The following is a 14,959-nucleotide window of genomic DNA, read 5'->3' on the forward strand; positions in this document are numbered from 1 at the left end:
TGTCAACCAACTGGAGACTTAGCAACAAAAATGCTTATCTCTAAGTACCCCAGTAAATATATTCAAAAAACAACAGTGGATGGAAATGGTCTTTTGTTTTAAATACAAAATATTCTAAATACCATAGTTTGTAATGTAATGTTAATGTAACATAAAAGTTTAGGAGATAACAAACTTCAATAACACGACACACAGAGCGATGATGCAACCGTTGTGACTCTTTGGAGAGCGGTGCCACCCAACTAGGCGGAAGCGCAACCCTCTACGCTTGAATTTGAGACCAAAGCCGCGCTCAGAGTTAAAATTATTTCCACTTTGACCTTGATTACTGCTGACTTTTCGAAGCACAACCAATCCAATTACATCTGTATGTAGCGGCGCAAGCTAGCAGAGGAGATAACCACACACACAAATTAACTAGCTATTTTTACAGCAGAGCTCTGCACCAAGAGCAAATCGCATATTGTGTGAATGCAGCACAAGGTTCCTTTTTGTACCTCAGTGGCAGCCGAGACCTTATTACATACACTTTTATAGATAAGGGGGTACTTATTTTTCAGACAAATTAATAAAAGAATATAATATTTAAGTTTACTGGAGAAAAACACTAATCTGGAGGTTTCCACACTGCACTGCAGCAGGTCTAGACAGTGCATCAGAAATACGGCCCAAATAACTTTTTATTCATCCGAGCACCTTATTTTTTGATGAGTGCCAACATTTTAACTCTGGGAAACAAATCACTTCCCCTGGTGGGCTACCCCACATAGTGGATACGACATTTGGCGAGATATCAAGGAGAGAAGGAACATCAATCGGGCTTTGTAGAAGTGTACTGTTCTCCCTCGTCATTAGAGCTGGAAAGATACGGAGGAGGTAGGACTGCTGGGCACGTATGACAGTGCATATGAACATTTACATAAGTCTGGTGCATGTAAATCTTGTTGCCTTATATTTACAAATGAAATCTTTTAATTGACGAGATAAACTGAAATGGGTAGCTGTAAAAAAATCATTCGAGGCACAAAGATAAAACTGACCTGAAGCATGCGTCCGTATTTCCTACACTGACAAGTGTGTGTTTTTGTTTAAACAGTGGCGTGTGAAGTTAAAGGAAAGCGTGAGCCTCGTTTTCCTCTCAATGGGATTTCCACACGAGTACTCTCTAGCCTATTTTATTCTGGCAACACAAACAGTGTGTGCTGGAGGAACGAGATGAAAGGAGATGGGTATGTGTGTGAAAGCATTACATCTGGCTGCCGTTCCTTTTTTTTTTTGGAAGGAATCAGCCATCAGCCATCGAAAATAATTTCATACCGTAGTCGTTGCCAAATTAAAATGCAACGCCAGCTGGTGCAGACTGACAGACTGGGTTTTTATTTGACATTTCAGATACATTTCTGTAAAGTTTTGTTGCAGTTAAAACTTCATCCATGATTGATTTTGTTAAATATATTGTCCTATTGTCAGTCATGGTGAAATATATGTGAAATGCTGTTGTTTAGGCACATTTTTGGGAGTATTTGTGTATATTTTATTCAGTTAGACTTCTGTTTGATTTTATTTCCCTTCATATACCTTTGAGTATAATTTATTTTAATCATTATGTAACAATTCAGAGCATTAATAACTGAGAAGAGCAGTATACACACATTGTATTATAATTTCCTCTTCAATGTTTCTCACATATCTTTGTATCTTTTCTATATATCGTACATCCCCCCTATTTACAATGAAGAGCCTTCACTCTCTATTTTCTGTATGCATGCCTGTGTCAATGTTGCATAAGTAACACAGATAAGTGTTACAAAATAGCCTTTTTAAGATCTTCAGGCTCCAGCGGAGGCTTTGGTGTCTGTCTGTTTACTTGCCTGATAAAATCACTGCACAGCAGGGGAAATGAAAGCCAGCCTCGACAAAGTGATCGGTGGCTTTGATACGTCCAGTGGGCTTCAGGAGACCCACATGCTTACAGCCAAGCTAGAATCTGAACTGTGGTTTACAGTGACTTACAAAATGTGCTGGTGTTCATGGTTGGCGACATCGACAAGGTCAGGTGGAGAAGCGGAAATAAAAGTTGTTTAACGGCACACCAGAGAGTTACAGGTCAGCTCAGTATCGTTCTGGGCTAAGGGAACGGCCTGAAGGTAAGAGGACACTTTCTCACTTCTTAAATGCTGTGTTCAGATAGAAAAAAATGTGGGAAAAAAGTATTCCCTGGCAATGAGGAAAATGTGTTGATGTAGCAACGGTGTAATCCTTTGCCAATCATATATACTATGCATCCACAGCTTTGTTAACCCTGGGGTCAACACTTTAAGGGAAATGATTGTCTATGGGATAACGGTATCCTTCATGTTTTGAACTATAACGTTATGTTTCACTCAATTAAACATGGCCTTTTTTTCGTAGTATTAACTCGCACATACATTTTTTGATTGAACTGCTGTTTTTTTCATAAACACTTTCAAACAGAACATATCAATTATACGGCAAAAAGACAAACCAAAAAGAATCTGGAAAAAGGTTGATTTTTCTGACCAATTTTACCACAAATAAAGGCATCTACTAATCCCGTTACGTAGAACCTTGTAGAAGGCATGCCCGATCCCCCTTTTCCCTAAAGATGTACAGTACAATGATTAACCGTTCAAGGTACAGTAACACACATTTACTGGGAGCATTACGCTGAAAGTAAACCCAATAAAATATAGAACAATGTTGAATCCATAATTATTTTTCTGATATCCAGGCCCTAATCTATTCGATATTACTCAAGGTCTTTACATCATTGTTTTGATTCCTTAAGATACATTTGCACATCATTTTCGTAAGATAACCCTTTTTACTCGTCAGTTAGTTTAGTCATAAGTACTTTCAAAGTTATATACCAAAGAAAGCAGCATATGTTATGGAATTATGAGCTCTTGCACCATGTATTTAGTAATTATCCAATCAGGTACAGAGGTCAGTCCCAAACGCACACTATAGAAGCTATCACTGATATTTCGTTTAGAAGAGCACAGAGGCTTTGTAGCTGAACTAAGAAGTCACACTTTATTAGTACATTCATCCTTGACAGAGGCAGTGCATACCAGATGCAAAGTGAATAGCTTTGATGGGGAGTATTTGCAGGTGAGTATATTGCAGTTAGTGTGTGGAGGTTGGTGGTTTTGTAACTTTCCTCGTTTTGTTTATATTTGTCTATTTCATTTATTTTGCACATATATCGCAACTGCACTTTTAGAATGCGACCTTTAAGTTATTGTATTTTTCTTCCTCCTTCTTGTCAGGTCCCAACTGTTCTCTTCTTCATGATGTGTGTCCCGCACTACGTCTCTCAGGATGCGTTAGTAGCTGAGGTTTATCCTTCACTCCACTCTTCTCTCCAGACTCCAGCTGACTGTTGGGTCCCGTGAGACAGGATGTCAGGACCGTTTCCCCTTTTTTAGACTGACACTTTGCATGTGCCACCTTGACATGAGCAAATGTCTTGTTCACCACCTGCATCTATTGATTACTTCCTGAAGGCTCCCGCCTCCCTCATGAACTCCTCGACCTCCATCCCTGTTTTTCTCTTTGGAAAGTATCCTTGAAGTTTAAGACTGGTCTGATTTTATATTTCCTTCTGTGTTTTCAGAAAGACATTAACAGGATATTGAAAACACATTGTACACATGGCCCTGAGTTTTGTTTATATATTAAACCTACTTGACCCAAACAGCTCTGCAGGGATGATTGTACTTGGCTAACAGAACAGGAAACAATTCCTTTCTTCATTTGTTTCAGTTTTGAATATAGTGGCTTTAAAGAGGCCCTATAGCGTTCTTTGGGGTTTTCCCGTAGTGTTTTTGTGGGACAGGACATCTCTAAGCAGTGGACCAATCACAACAGAGCCGGTTAGCTTACCAATTAATGGCAGACTTTCCAGGGGTTAAATACTTAGAAATATTAAACCTTTTATTGAGCTTTAAAAGTAAATGATGCTAATTTTAAGAATAAATCATGGGCAACACGTTCAATTCAATTATTCAGCTATTTGATATGAGGAATCTGATTGGACTGCCATTCCCACACTGGCATTGTTGCATTGGCGAGAAAATGTTTCTATGAAACAAAGGTTCATTCCATTCTGGATCGATGGGGGTGCTGTTTTCTCATAGAATTTGTATGCAGAATTTTTACGACCTGTAAACCGTGCACTTGAAGATATTTCTTGATGCCGGTCATCAGGTGATTTTACCCTTCAGCTTTTTATCTATGTTTATGTGTAAGCATCTATGATATTTCTAAAGAGTGGAATAAGTACTTCATTTAAAAACACAGTCGATGACATCCAAGGCTTTCCTAATCTAATTCGATTATGGGGGAGACTTTATATATTAAAAATGTTCAGTTTCAAAAAAGTCAATATAAAATGAACTACATACCTGGCAGTGCAAGAAATCCTTTGAACTTACATTTACACCATAAGGCTGGGAGATGAAAAATAATTTAATGAATACATAAAATGGGAAATTTGTAAATATTCATGAAATCTTACAGGGGTTGCTTGAATGAATTAGGTGGGTGGGACTGTCCTCAGGGATTTCCTGACCTCAGTACTTCTTAAATCCTGGCTAAGGCCCTGCATATATAAATATCTGATGATGTTCTTCTGTCAAAAAAGGCTGTTATGAATGTTTGCAGATGTAGCGTAAACATTTATTGACTTAATTTAGTAGTGATATTGTCAAGATATTACCTGCCTGGATCTATTTATTCCTCAAACATGAGTTCAGGAAATGAGCAGATATCCTATAATCATTATGTTGTTCCTCCATTCTCTTTTAGCCCTCCAGGGTCCGCCGTGTTAAACTGTACCGATAAACGTGGACGTGTCAGCATTTATTACCCCGCAGGAATTGAACATAAGGAGGACAATCAACAAACAAAAGACAGTTACAGCTTTTATTTGTCCGCCCCATCTCCTCTGCTGAAAACTGAATTGATCTGCCTCTGAAAACAAAGGAGCGCGTGGCTCCGAGCCAAAAGGACCACATCTCAGATAAACTGCAGCCAGCAGAGACGAGATGTAACAGCGTGTGGGGCGCAAGGATCACGCTGAAGAGCAGGTAAATATAAGGTTCGTAAAGTGAGTAAAGGAGTGAGTGAGAATATGCAGAATGAGACGGGTATTACAGGATTGTGAAGTGAAGATGTGGAGGCCATCTGGGCTCAGTTCATCTGTCATCCTATCGTCTGCCTTCAGCTCGCTGACTCTGCCCTCCACTTGGCAGAGCTTCCCGCTGCACAGCTGGCTTTACAATCGCTCTCCATCCTTCTCTCAATCACTCACACTCTCCTGTGTGTGTGTGTGTGTGTGTGTGTGTGTGTGTGTGTGTGTGTGTGTGTGTGTGTGTGTGTGTGTGTGTGTGTGTGTTTGCAGGCATTCTTGCATGTCTGCCTGTTTATCCGACTTGGGGATGCGTGTAAAGCTATGATATAAGGAGTATTTTGATGGGAATTATGAAATGATTGCATTTATTCCAAGTTTACCGACATTTGTGGAGGAAGTATTCAGGAAAGTAATAATAACACACTTTAAAAATACTATTCTAGAAGCAAAAGTCCTCCTCAAGTAAAACTATGGTAGACGTACTGAAAGTATTATAAAGTTAAGGTACTCATGGAGAGAAATATGTACTAGTCAATATGTATATTAATCCCTGAATTCTTTTAAATTCTTGTAGTTAATTAATGTGGAGCTCTTTTTGAGCTCATTTATATCAGACAGCATATGTTTTCATAGAGTATTGATGTGAAGAATATTTTCAGCAATAATTATGAAATGGTTTGGTTTGCAAAACTGAACAATAGTGCCCAGAAACCTGACAAAGTGACACTTTGTCTTTTTCTTTTTAATGTGTGTTTTTCCAACCAACAGTATACACCTCACACTGTTTAAATAATAAAATATCTTAATATCTTCTCATTTGAGAAGTTGGGATTTTACATCTTTTTCTGAAACTACAAAATAAAGCTGTCAGATGTGTAAGTAATTAGAGAACAAATTGTCTGAAAAAAGTGAAGTAAGAGTACTTCAGTAAATGTACTTTGTTGCATTCCAACCTTTCAAGTTTCTTTACTTACTTCCAAAACACTGGTGAATTATTAAGTATAAGATGTGGATGAATATCATTTTTTTTACAGGGCATCATAAATCCATCAGAAAGACTTTGTTGATTTAACGAAATATTTGATTTTGAAAGGTTTAGTTAACACCCACAGTAGGAACCAGTTGTATTCCTGAAGAACAAACCTGGGTTTGAAATGTACTTTCTTTACATTATAAAAAAAAGGGAGCATTTTGCAAATTCTTGGGAAGGTTGGGAACGTTTTTCCAAATATAAATATATGGGAGCAAATGGGTTTCAATGTTCTATAAAAGGTATACTATCTACTGTAAACTGAAATGCAGTTTTAATTTACGACTCGTGTTGCATGTTTTCTAGCTCTACCTCCTCTTTTGATTAGAGAACTATTCCTGACAAAGTTTCCTTCCCTCCGTTTACCTAAGTGTTTTGGCTCTACGTGTGACCCTAGGTTACTTCAAACAACTTTCAAGTTGACATATTAAACATCTGTTTTATTCAATAAATCTGTGGTAATAAGATTTGGTAGGAAAGGTCAAGTGAACATAAGGTCGCGTGTCATAACAAATTCAGGTGTTGTTTTATTGTAGATGGTTTACTGTGTGTCATATATTTTTAATTTTAAGCCACAAAGAATTACTTTTATACTTCATATTGAAACTTGTGATATTAATGAATTTATTATTTTTTTTCCCAAAAAATACTGACAATACAGATGTGAATTCTAGCTTGACAGCAATGTACGCACGAACCATGTGAGTGTTTATGAATATATTGAAGTCATTTTCCCTAAGCTAAAATAATTAAAAAGCATGGCGTTCAATTATTTTATAGGATTCATTATGTGACACAAGCTATGAACTTCAAGCCTGAATAATTAAATATTTTTACCCCCTCAAACGCAATGTTGCTGTGTGAGCAAGAGCGTGTGTGAATGTGTGTGTTTGCCAGAGGCGGTACTGTGGGGAGGGCTATAATAGGTTTCCATTCCTACACATGTAATGCAGCGCTGGCTGGCAGCAGCAGAGTGACTTGGTTGGAAGAAGAGCTTCACATTTGAACTCATGTCACCCTGGATGACTGGCAGGGTGCATCCGTGCTGCTTAACCTCTCTGTGCTCTAACCTGAACACATGTTATGTTGTGTGCATGTTGCATTATGGGTCACGAGTGCAAGCGCATTTCTGGAGGAGCGATATGACTCCAGGAAGAGTCGTTGGAGAAAATTGATTCCTTGCATTCCTACAGCTAAGTCATTCTATATAAATACCTGATTAGCTATCCAACTTCTATTAAAGTCTGGTATGCATTTTAAGTGTGGCTCTCATAATACAGACTTTCACTTGCCCACGTTTTCCTGTTGAACCCCTGCTGTTTTACGGTAATCACCACCTCCCACTTCGAAAAAGTCAGACGGCCTTTTCTTTTATTTCTGTGGGATATCTGATTTCGAGAAGCATCAGTTTCACCAGACCAACACATGTTATTAAAGTGTAGTTGTTGGATGTTAAGTTATCTCCAACCTCTCTAAAGTGAACACATCATTTTTAAGATACGCCTTTACATGTATATCCAATCCCCATGGCACTTCTGTGTCACAATCCCCCCCCAAGTGCACCTCCTCCCTAAAGATTCAAAGAGCGCTAATGGCCTAGTGCCAGGCTGATGATGGCTACCAGCCAAGAAAAAGACAATGGAGGATATTAGCTCTCCTCTTGGGAATAATTCAACAGTGTGCAAATATTTTGACATTGGGATAGAAGATGGGTCAACAGACAAAACATATGCAAATAATGCTATTGTGAGGGATTCAGTAAACACAACCAACATGGCCGCGCACCAAGAAAAACAATCAATCGAACCTGAATTGAATCAAATGATATTGTAGCAACATTTTTGATATCTACAATTTTTGTTTTATTATCAAAACAATCAAATAATTGCGTAACTTGATGTAACTTTTGTTTATTTTGCACCCTTACTATTTTTTGGAGTGCCCAGGGTGTACTGTAGAGTGACCATGGGACCCATTTTGTGCGCGACTGCACCGCGTTTCTAAAATGTTGTCCTGCTTCGAAAAATGGAGACATGTGTTGCGTTTCATTGACACCCTTTTAAAACTTGGCTTTTATCCAATGGCTGTTCAGAAAGCAAAGGGCTATCACCATTAGTTGTGTCAGATGCTACTCAATCAACAGAGTATGGAAATGTACTTAAGGTTGTAGAGGTGTATCGGGGGGATTTTATGACATTTGTCAGATTATTTTTAATTTGCCTTAAGGTGAGAACCATTTGAAGTGGGAAAAGAAAGTTAATCGATACATTCCAAAACAAAAATACACTCAAACCATATATATTAAAGTCCTTTACTTGCATAGATTGTGCAAACAAATCAACCTGTAATAAAGCGTTGTTATTAATATTTATGAGCTGACAGTTTTATTACATTAGGTTTCGATTGCTATTATATCCAAATCCAAACTACTTACAGTAGCATCGCAGTAACATGTCCCATATACTCTGTTTGTTTCTTACAACTGAATTGTTATTGTTTTTAATGTTGATTGTAATGAACAACCAATGCCAGTGCAGATCTTTTAGTAGTGAGCAACAGCCATGTGAGGAAGCGTACCTATATCTCTCTTTTCCCCATTGTCTATGAATATATTTAAGTTATGAAACCTCAGAACCTTTTCACACAGACACGCGTTAATGCAATTACAACTAAAATAATTAGAATAAAAACACATATCTACTTAACTCCAGAAACTTTTCCTCTCCAGGGTATATATATGAGAAAAGATATAATGAAGAAAATTGGAATGGGGAAGCAGATAGCACAAAGATTTCAAAGATTACAGAACAGGAATAAAAATGATACGGTCGAATATACACTGCAGTAGGATGGATAGGGTGGGTGGTTTTGTGTGTGTGTTTGTGTGTGTGTGTGTGTGTGTGTGTGTGTGTGTGTGTGTGTGTGTGTGTGTGTGTGTGTGTGTGTGTGTGTGTGTGTGTGTGTGTGTGTTTGTGTGTATGTGTGTGTGTGTGTGGCAGCAGAATAACGATTGGTATGTGGGTGAGATTGTCAGAGAAAGGATTAAAAAAAGTGTGTGTCTGTATGGATGGTGTTAGCAGTGTGGGTGAGAATGAGCGTGTGTATGTGTGTGTGTGTTTCTCTCCATGGGGGATATAGCCAGTGGATCGCTTGCAGCATCTCTAGTCCCAGCGTCCCCCCGGATATGTGCGTGTGTGTGTGTGTGTGTGTGTATGTGTGTGTGGGTGTGGGGGTGTGTGTGTGTGTGTGTGTGTGGTGCTCAGTAGATTGGGCTGCAGAGTGAATGGGCTCATTAGCGGTAGCAGAGTAACACATGGCCTGGGGCACACACAGACACACAGCACACGCTCCCTCACACACACACAGTCACACTCCAGACTTGCATACTAATGCCTTCAGACTGCGAACACAACGAACCTCATTTATTAAAGATTTGGTATATTCTTATGCGCCAGTCTGTGCTTTACAACACATTCCGGGCAAAAAAGGAGAACTTATGAAAAATTGATCACGGTGCCAAAAATCAGATGTTTACATGGATTATATGCAATCTTCTGTGATGTTAACATCTTTGCTAATGATTAATTAGGCGACATGTTCCCCCAAGATGTTACAGGAAGACAATAATAAATCACAACAGGAAGCCCGCACAGAGTGGGACTGTGGGAACTGGAAAAAGATGTTTTATCTCCTCCAGAAAAGACGAGAGACACGTTATTATGCGCTGTTGTTCATCTACAATTGCCATGTTTTAAGCATGTCCTCACATCTCACTATTTGAATTCTGGGAAATGAAGTGAAGACATTGCACAACAGCAGTGCCCGACCCCTGCTAGGATCACTGACAAGGACAAGGAGTCTTCTGCCTCGCAGTACACTTTGAAGGGATACAAAGCAGGAGGAAGATGCTATTCTCTTTTATTCTCTGCCACTGATCAATAAATACAGGCAATTATTCTATTTTAGAATGTAGTTTATTTTGTAACGTTTAGATTTAAAATTCCAAAATAAAACAACTTCTCTAGATTTGTATCTTTTGAATTTTTAGTTTTGCCATTTGCTTTGAACCTGAATTTAGTTTTTCTTATTTTGTATATTAATATTGCAAGGTAACATGTCTGTATAGCTGTTAAATAATTCTGTTAGAATCACAAGTTACCCTTTTCCTTTATCTACAGGAGTAAAGGTTGAAAGTAACAAACAGTGTAAAGCACCTCAACATCTTTTGTGGGTTTTGAACACTTTATATGGAAGTCCATAGTTTTGTTTGTAGTAAACAGCAGGTTATATTGTAGATAAAAAATAAAATCTGATGCTGAGGAAAAAGTATGTCAGATTTACCATCAGATTTTATTATGGTCATAAAATGCCTGATACTAGTGTTAAAATAAAAGCTGGATTTTTGCCTTTTCATTCAAATTTGAACACAAATAGCACAACAATATGGAAAATTATAATGCTCTTGTTAAATCAAATGTTTTTGTCAACACAACAATATTATTTTAACAAAGTCCCCTATGAGCTTCCATACGCCTAAGAAGCTTGTTCAAAATCCAATATGACCGCCAGGACAGAACCTTTTATTTAACAACACACCCTTATATTTACACATATGTCCGCCATATGCTCTGTGTTTATGGACGAACGTCAAGTTTAATTTGTGTTAAGCCCTAATGAGACTACATTTATAGTTTGAACATTTCCTCGCTGACCTTCTATCATTATGAATCTATATTTGAAGCTCAGGTCTCGCCCGTAATCCCAGATGAGCCCGACTGGAGATATTTATGCACCAACCCACAAATATTGGGTATAGAGGACATCTGCTGCCTAATTTCACATGTAACACAGCTGTGTGTGTGTGTGTGTGTGTGTGTGTGTGTGTGTGTGTGTGTGTGTGTGTGTGTGTGTGTGTGTGTGTGTGTGTGTGTGATGGTGACTGGGGTTATCAAGTGGGCACCTGCCACCACAGATGCTTCAGTGAATAAGAGCCGCTACACCTCCAGAAAGCTTAATAGTGGCTGTATTTGCAATAACCTTCAGACATTACTAATCCAAGACAGCATCTAGGATCCACACTCAAAACAGCAGCCTTTATCTTCCAGATTTAACACGTGATATCCACAGCCACGGAGACGTCTTTGACCTTAGCGCATATCCGATACAAAAAATCACCCGACACTGACTCTGGCTGCCTCTATTGTGTGTTTCAGAGCATTTATTTATAGCGTGTTGTTCGCTTAGTATTGAAAGTCACACACTGACCTTATACACTCTGCCAAAGAAGCCACCAGACATATAAGCTAAATGTCCTCATGCAGAAACAGCCATGAACAAACATGAAAAAACACAACTTGTGTTGTGGCCAACACAAGTTTAAGATATTTACAAGTTTTGTTCTATAGGATAATCTCATATTAACACAACGTTTTGAAGCAAAAATACATGGGCAGAATAAAAAGCTAATGCTTTAAATGGACTACATCACAGTTGCATGGCTGCACATCACCAGCACCCGTCAGCGTGATGACATTTAGCATTTTCATTTAGTCACTTGCTAGCAACCCGCCGTTTCTATGACACATAGAAGCTTTAGACATTCACCAGTGAGGTAATTACTGGCATCATTTATGTCGAAGAACAGAACATGCAAATCTCTTCAGCGTGTGCTAACCACAGACCTTATTTCAGGCTTCAAACCACAAACACATTGACATTGTCTTTTCAAAGACTCATGAATGCACCACTCATAAATAAATCACAATGTTACAACACAGTGTGACTGGCTGGCTTACCTTTGGGCTGTGCCTCGGGCTTTGGGCTTGTCAGACACCTGTCAATACACAGAAATTGTAATTATTATTATGGCTTTGATTGAACATACAGTCATAACTTAAGGATGCAGAGCATGGTTGAATTTGCTCTTTTTTTCAGGATTTTCCCAACATGTCTTGTTAGGAATGAAACATGGAAATATGATGAATGTGACACAACAGCGTGAATGATCAACATGATGATGGATGTCGGTGTGAGTGTTGTCGGATCATGTTCACATACAGAGGACGTTTGATGAATCCATGACTGACAGTGAGGATGAGGAATGGAACAGTGATCTGCTTTCATATTGATTCTCTAGTGGTTTAATTTAATTTATTAGCTCTCTACAAACACAACAGGGGAAGTAGCAGGAAAATGTTTGTACTGCAGCACTTATTGTAAAAGACCATTTGTATGCAACATTTTCTTCAATGCCATCTTCTGGATATATAATTATATTGCTGGTGAGACAAAGATCAAAGCCTCTGCTATTATTACTACGAATGTACCGTTATCACTTCTGTTGAACGTGTACAAGAGTCTAGTGCAGATTTATATGGTTATTTGTTATTATTGCCAGGCTTAATTGAACACTCGACTCTGATTGGTCAATCTGAACAGCTGTGGACAACCAACATTGGTTTTCATTTATCAGAAAACACACTTTATTTGAATTATTTTTACATTTGTGGAGACTACAAAGCTTTGGATTCATGATCGCTAAACTTTCCTCAGTAAACCAAGAAAAAGAGAAAAAGAGAAGGAAAGAGGAGCGCAGGAACTCATAGCAATCAGGAGAAGAAGACAGACATGAAGTAGATAGACAGACCGACCGACCGACGGACAGATCCCAAATACAGATCGAAAAATTGGGAATTTCTTTAAATTGGGAATTATTATAGCAATAACGGGTATGGCAGTGTTTAAATACTGGTGAATGGAAAAGAAAATGTGGACAGACTTGGACAGTTACAAAAAACCTCTATCTTCTATGCTGGTCTCATTTGAATTCACGTTGCCGCTTCATTCGGCCGTAGGTACACAGTGGAACGGACTGTTGGTTAGGGGAAGCAATATTAGAATTTTTAAGTCAATGAAACCATTTAAAATCCATATTGGGAGTCAAGTCATTGGTTTATTTAGTATGTGGCCTTGTTAAAGTATACACAAGTATTTTGACTGTATATTTTGGGTTCTTCTAATTGGGTTGGCCATGAAACTATAAATACTATAACTGACAGAATTTCACAAAAACTCACGTAGAGAAATCCTTGATTTATACAGACTTTTCAACAGACCAAATAATATATGTATAGCAAAGTGTATATATACTGTATATATATACATATATATATATGAGGCACACAGGAATGAAGCTAGAGAATAAATCAGTGACTGACTGCACTTATCGATACAACTTAAAGACACCCTCTAGCGTTTCCCTGTCACCCACTTAAAGCTCCACTGACCTTCACTTTTCTTCGCTCAACCCTCTTTTCTCCCTCTTTCATTCACCTAAGAGGAGTACTTTTCCTGTCATTAAAATGAGAAAAAAAACCCTCCTTCTCTTTATATTCTCCTTCTCTTGTTTCCTCCTTGCCCTCCCTTCACCCTGGCCTCTGTTCCCCCTCCTTTATTTCTATTCATACTTCCCCTCCTTTCAGTGGAAGAATGGGGTGATTAAGTTTGTCAGTGAAGCTTTTCCTCCTCTCATCCTGTTTCCCTCCCTCCGTCAACTCAGAGTCAATTTTTGACTACATCTGTGACACTAACAAAAATTCAAATTCCTGCAAATACCAGTCATTAATTCATCTCGGAGCCCTGAAATCTGATGATTAAAAAGAATTAGTGAAACAAAAACAGGAGCTTTTTCTCCTGGCCTGTGCCCCCGTTGTTTCTCTCTGTGTCTCTCTGAGAATAAAGTGATTAACTGGACCAGTGAAGTTTCTGATCGATCCATGCGTAGCTGTGGGCTAAAACAACAAACCTCCTCAGATCTTCGGCTTTGGGAGACTTGCAAGGGCTCACGAAGAGGATCTCCGAGTGCATATATTTAGCTAGCTGGTGGCTTTCCTCGGATTTAAATAAAGAACAAGCCAACCGGTATTTACTCACCCAATCTCCTCGGTAACAACACGTCTGGGAGTATTGTTCGCTGACAAAAAGGGCAAGCTGCTATTTCTTTTTAACAGAAAGCAAGAAAATTCAAGCTTTAGAGCCGCTCTGATTTATATTTCATTTGTCAAATCTCCATATCCTGTTCTTCCTTCTTTTCTCATGTGGGTGCAATACGTCTCAGTGTTTCACATGGGGACAGTTTTAACACGGTTTTAAAACACCCCCGCACCGTCTTCAAGTGTAGCCGAACAATGGATTCTTCGCTCGTCTGTGCGGTGTCTCTTTACTTTGCGTGAGACACTTTATAAAGCATTTCTAACACCTGAACAACGGGTTCAAAATCCTGAATTTTCTGATGCAACCGTTGCACGGAGGTTGCACTGCTCGAAAAATATAGCAGCATCTGGATTTACACTAGTGCAAAAACAAAGACCCTCTATATTCTGAATTTTACCATCTCCCCATTGGCTGCCAGCTGGATTTAACACAGCCGGTCCAGCTAGCTGTGCACAGAAATGATATTACACTTGTGTGCATATCTTTTCATCTTTTTGAGCCAAACACTCATCCTGGTTAAGTTGCGAATTCCAACCCTGTGCAGACTAAAGAAATGTTCTCTTTCTTACATGAGATGATTTTTCTCTATTTACTCACCTGCCTTTAACCCCATGTCCATTTTACCCAGTGCCCTTTTGAACTGACTTATGATGCCTTCCTGTGCTTCACAAACGCTCTTGTTTGTTTGTGCTGACCATCTGCTACACGTTATCTCTGTTTCCAGGTCCATTCGGAGCCTCATGTCTTTTTTTCGGGATGCTTTTGGATCAAACTCTCAA

General features: G+C 38.8%; 1 protein-coding gene across 1 annotated transcript in view; it reads right to left on the reverse strand.

The window, feature by feature from the left end:
* Positions 1-14,959, reverse strand: part of aff2 (AF4/FMR2 family, member 2) — a 170,254-nt gene that overhangs the window by 42,669 nt on the left and 112,626 nt on the right. Inside the window, 1 exon segment of the mRNA XM_063876724.1 lies at positions 11,984-12,021. Coding sequence (XP_063732794.1) covers positions 11,984-12,021 — 38 coding nt within the window.

The sequence above is a fragment of the Eleginops maclovinus genome, chromosome 23 (assembly GCF_036324505.1).
Source record: "Eleginops maclovinus isolate JMC-PN-2008 ecotype Puerto Natales chromosome 23, JC_Emac_rtc_rv5, whole genome shotgun sequence".
Lineage (NCBI taxonomy): Eukaryota > Metazoa > Chordata > Actinopteri > Perciformes > Eleginopidae > Eleginops > Eleginops maclovinus.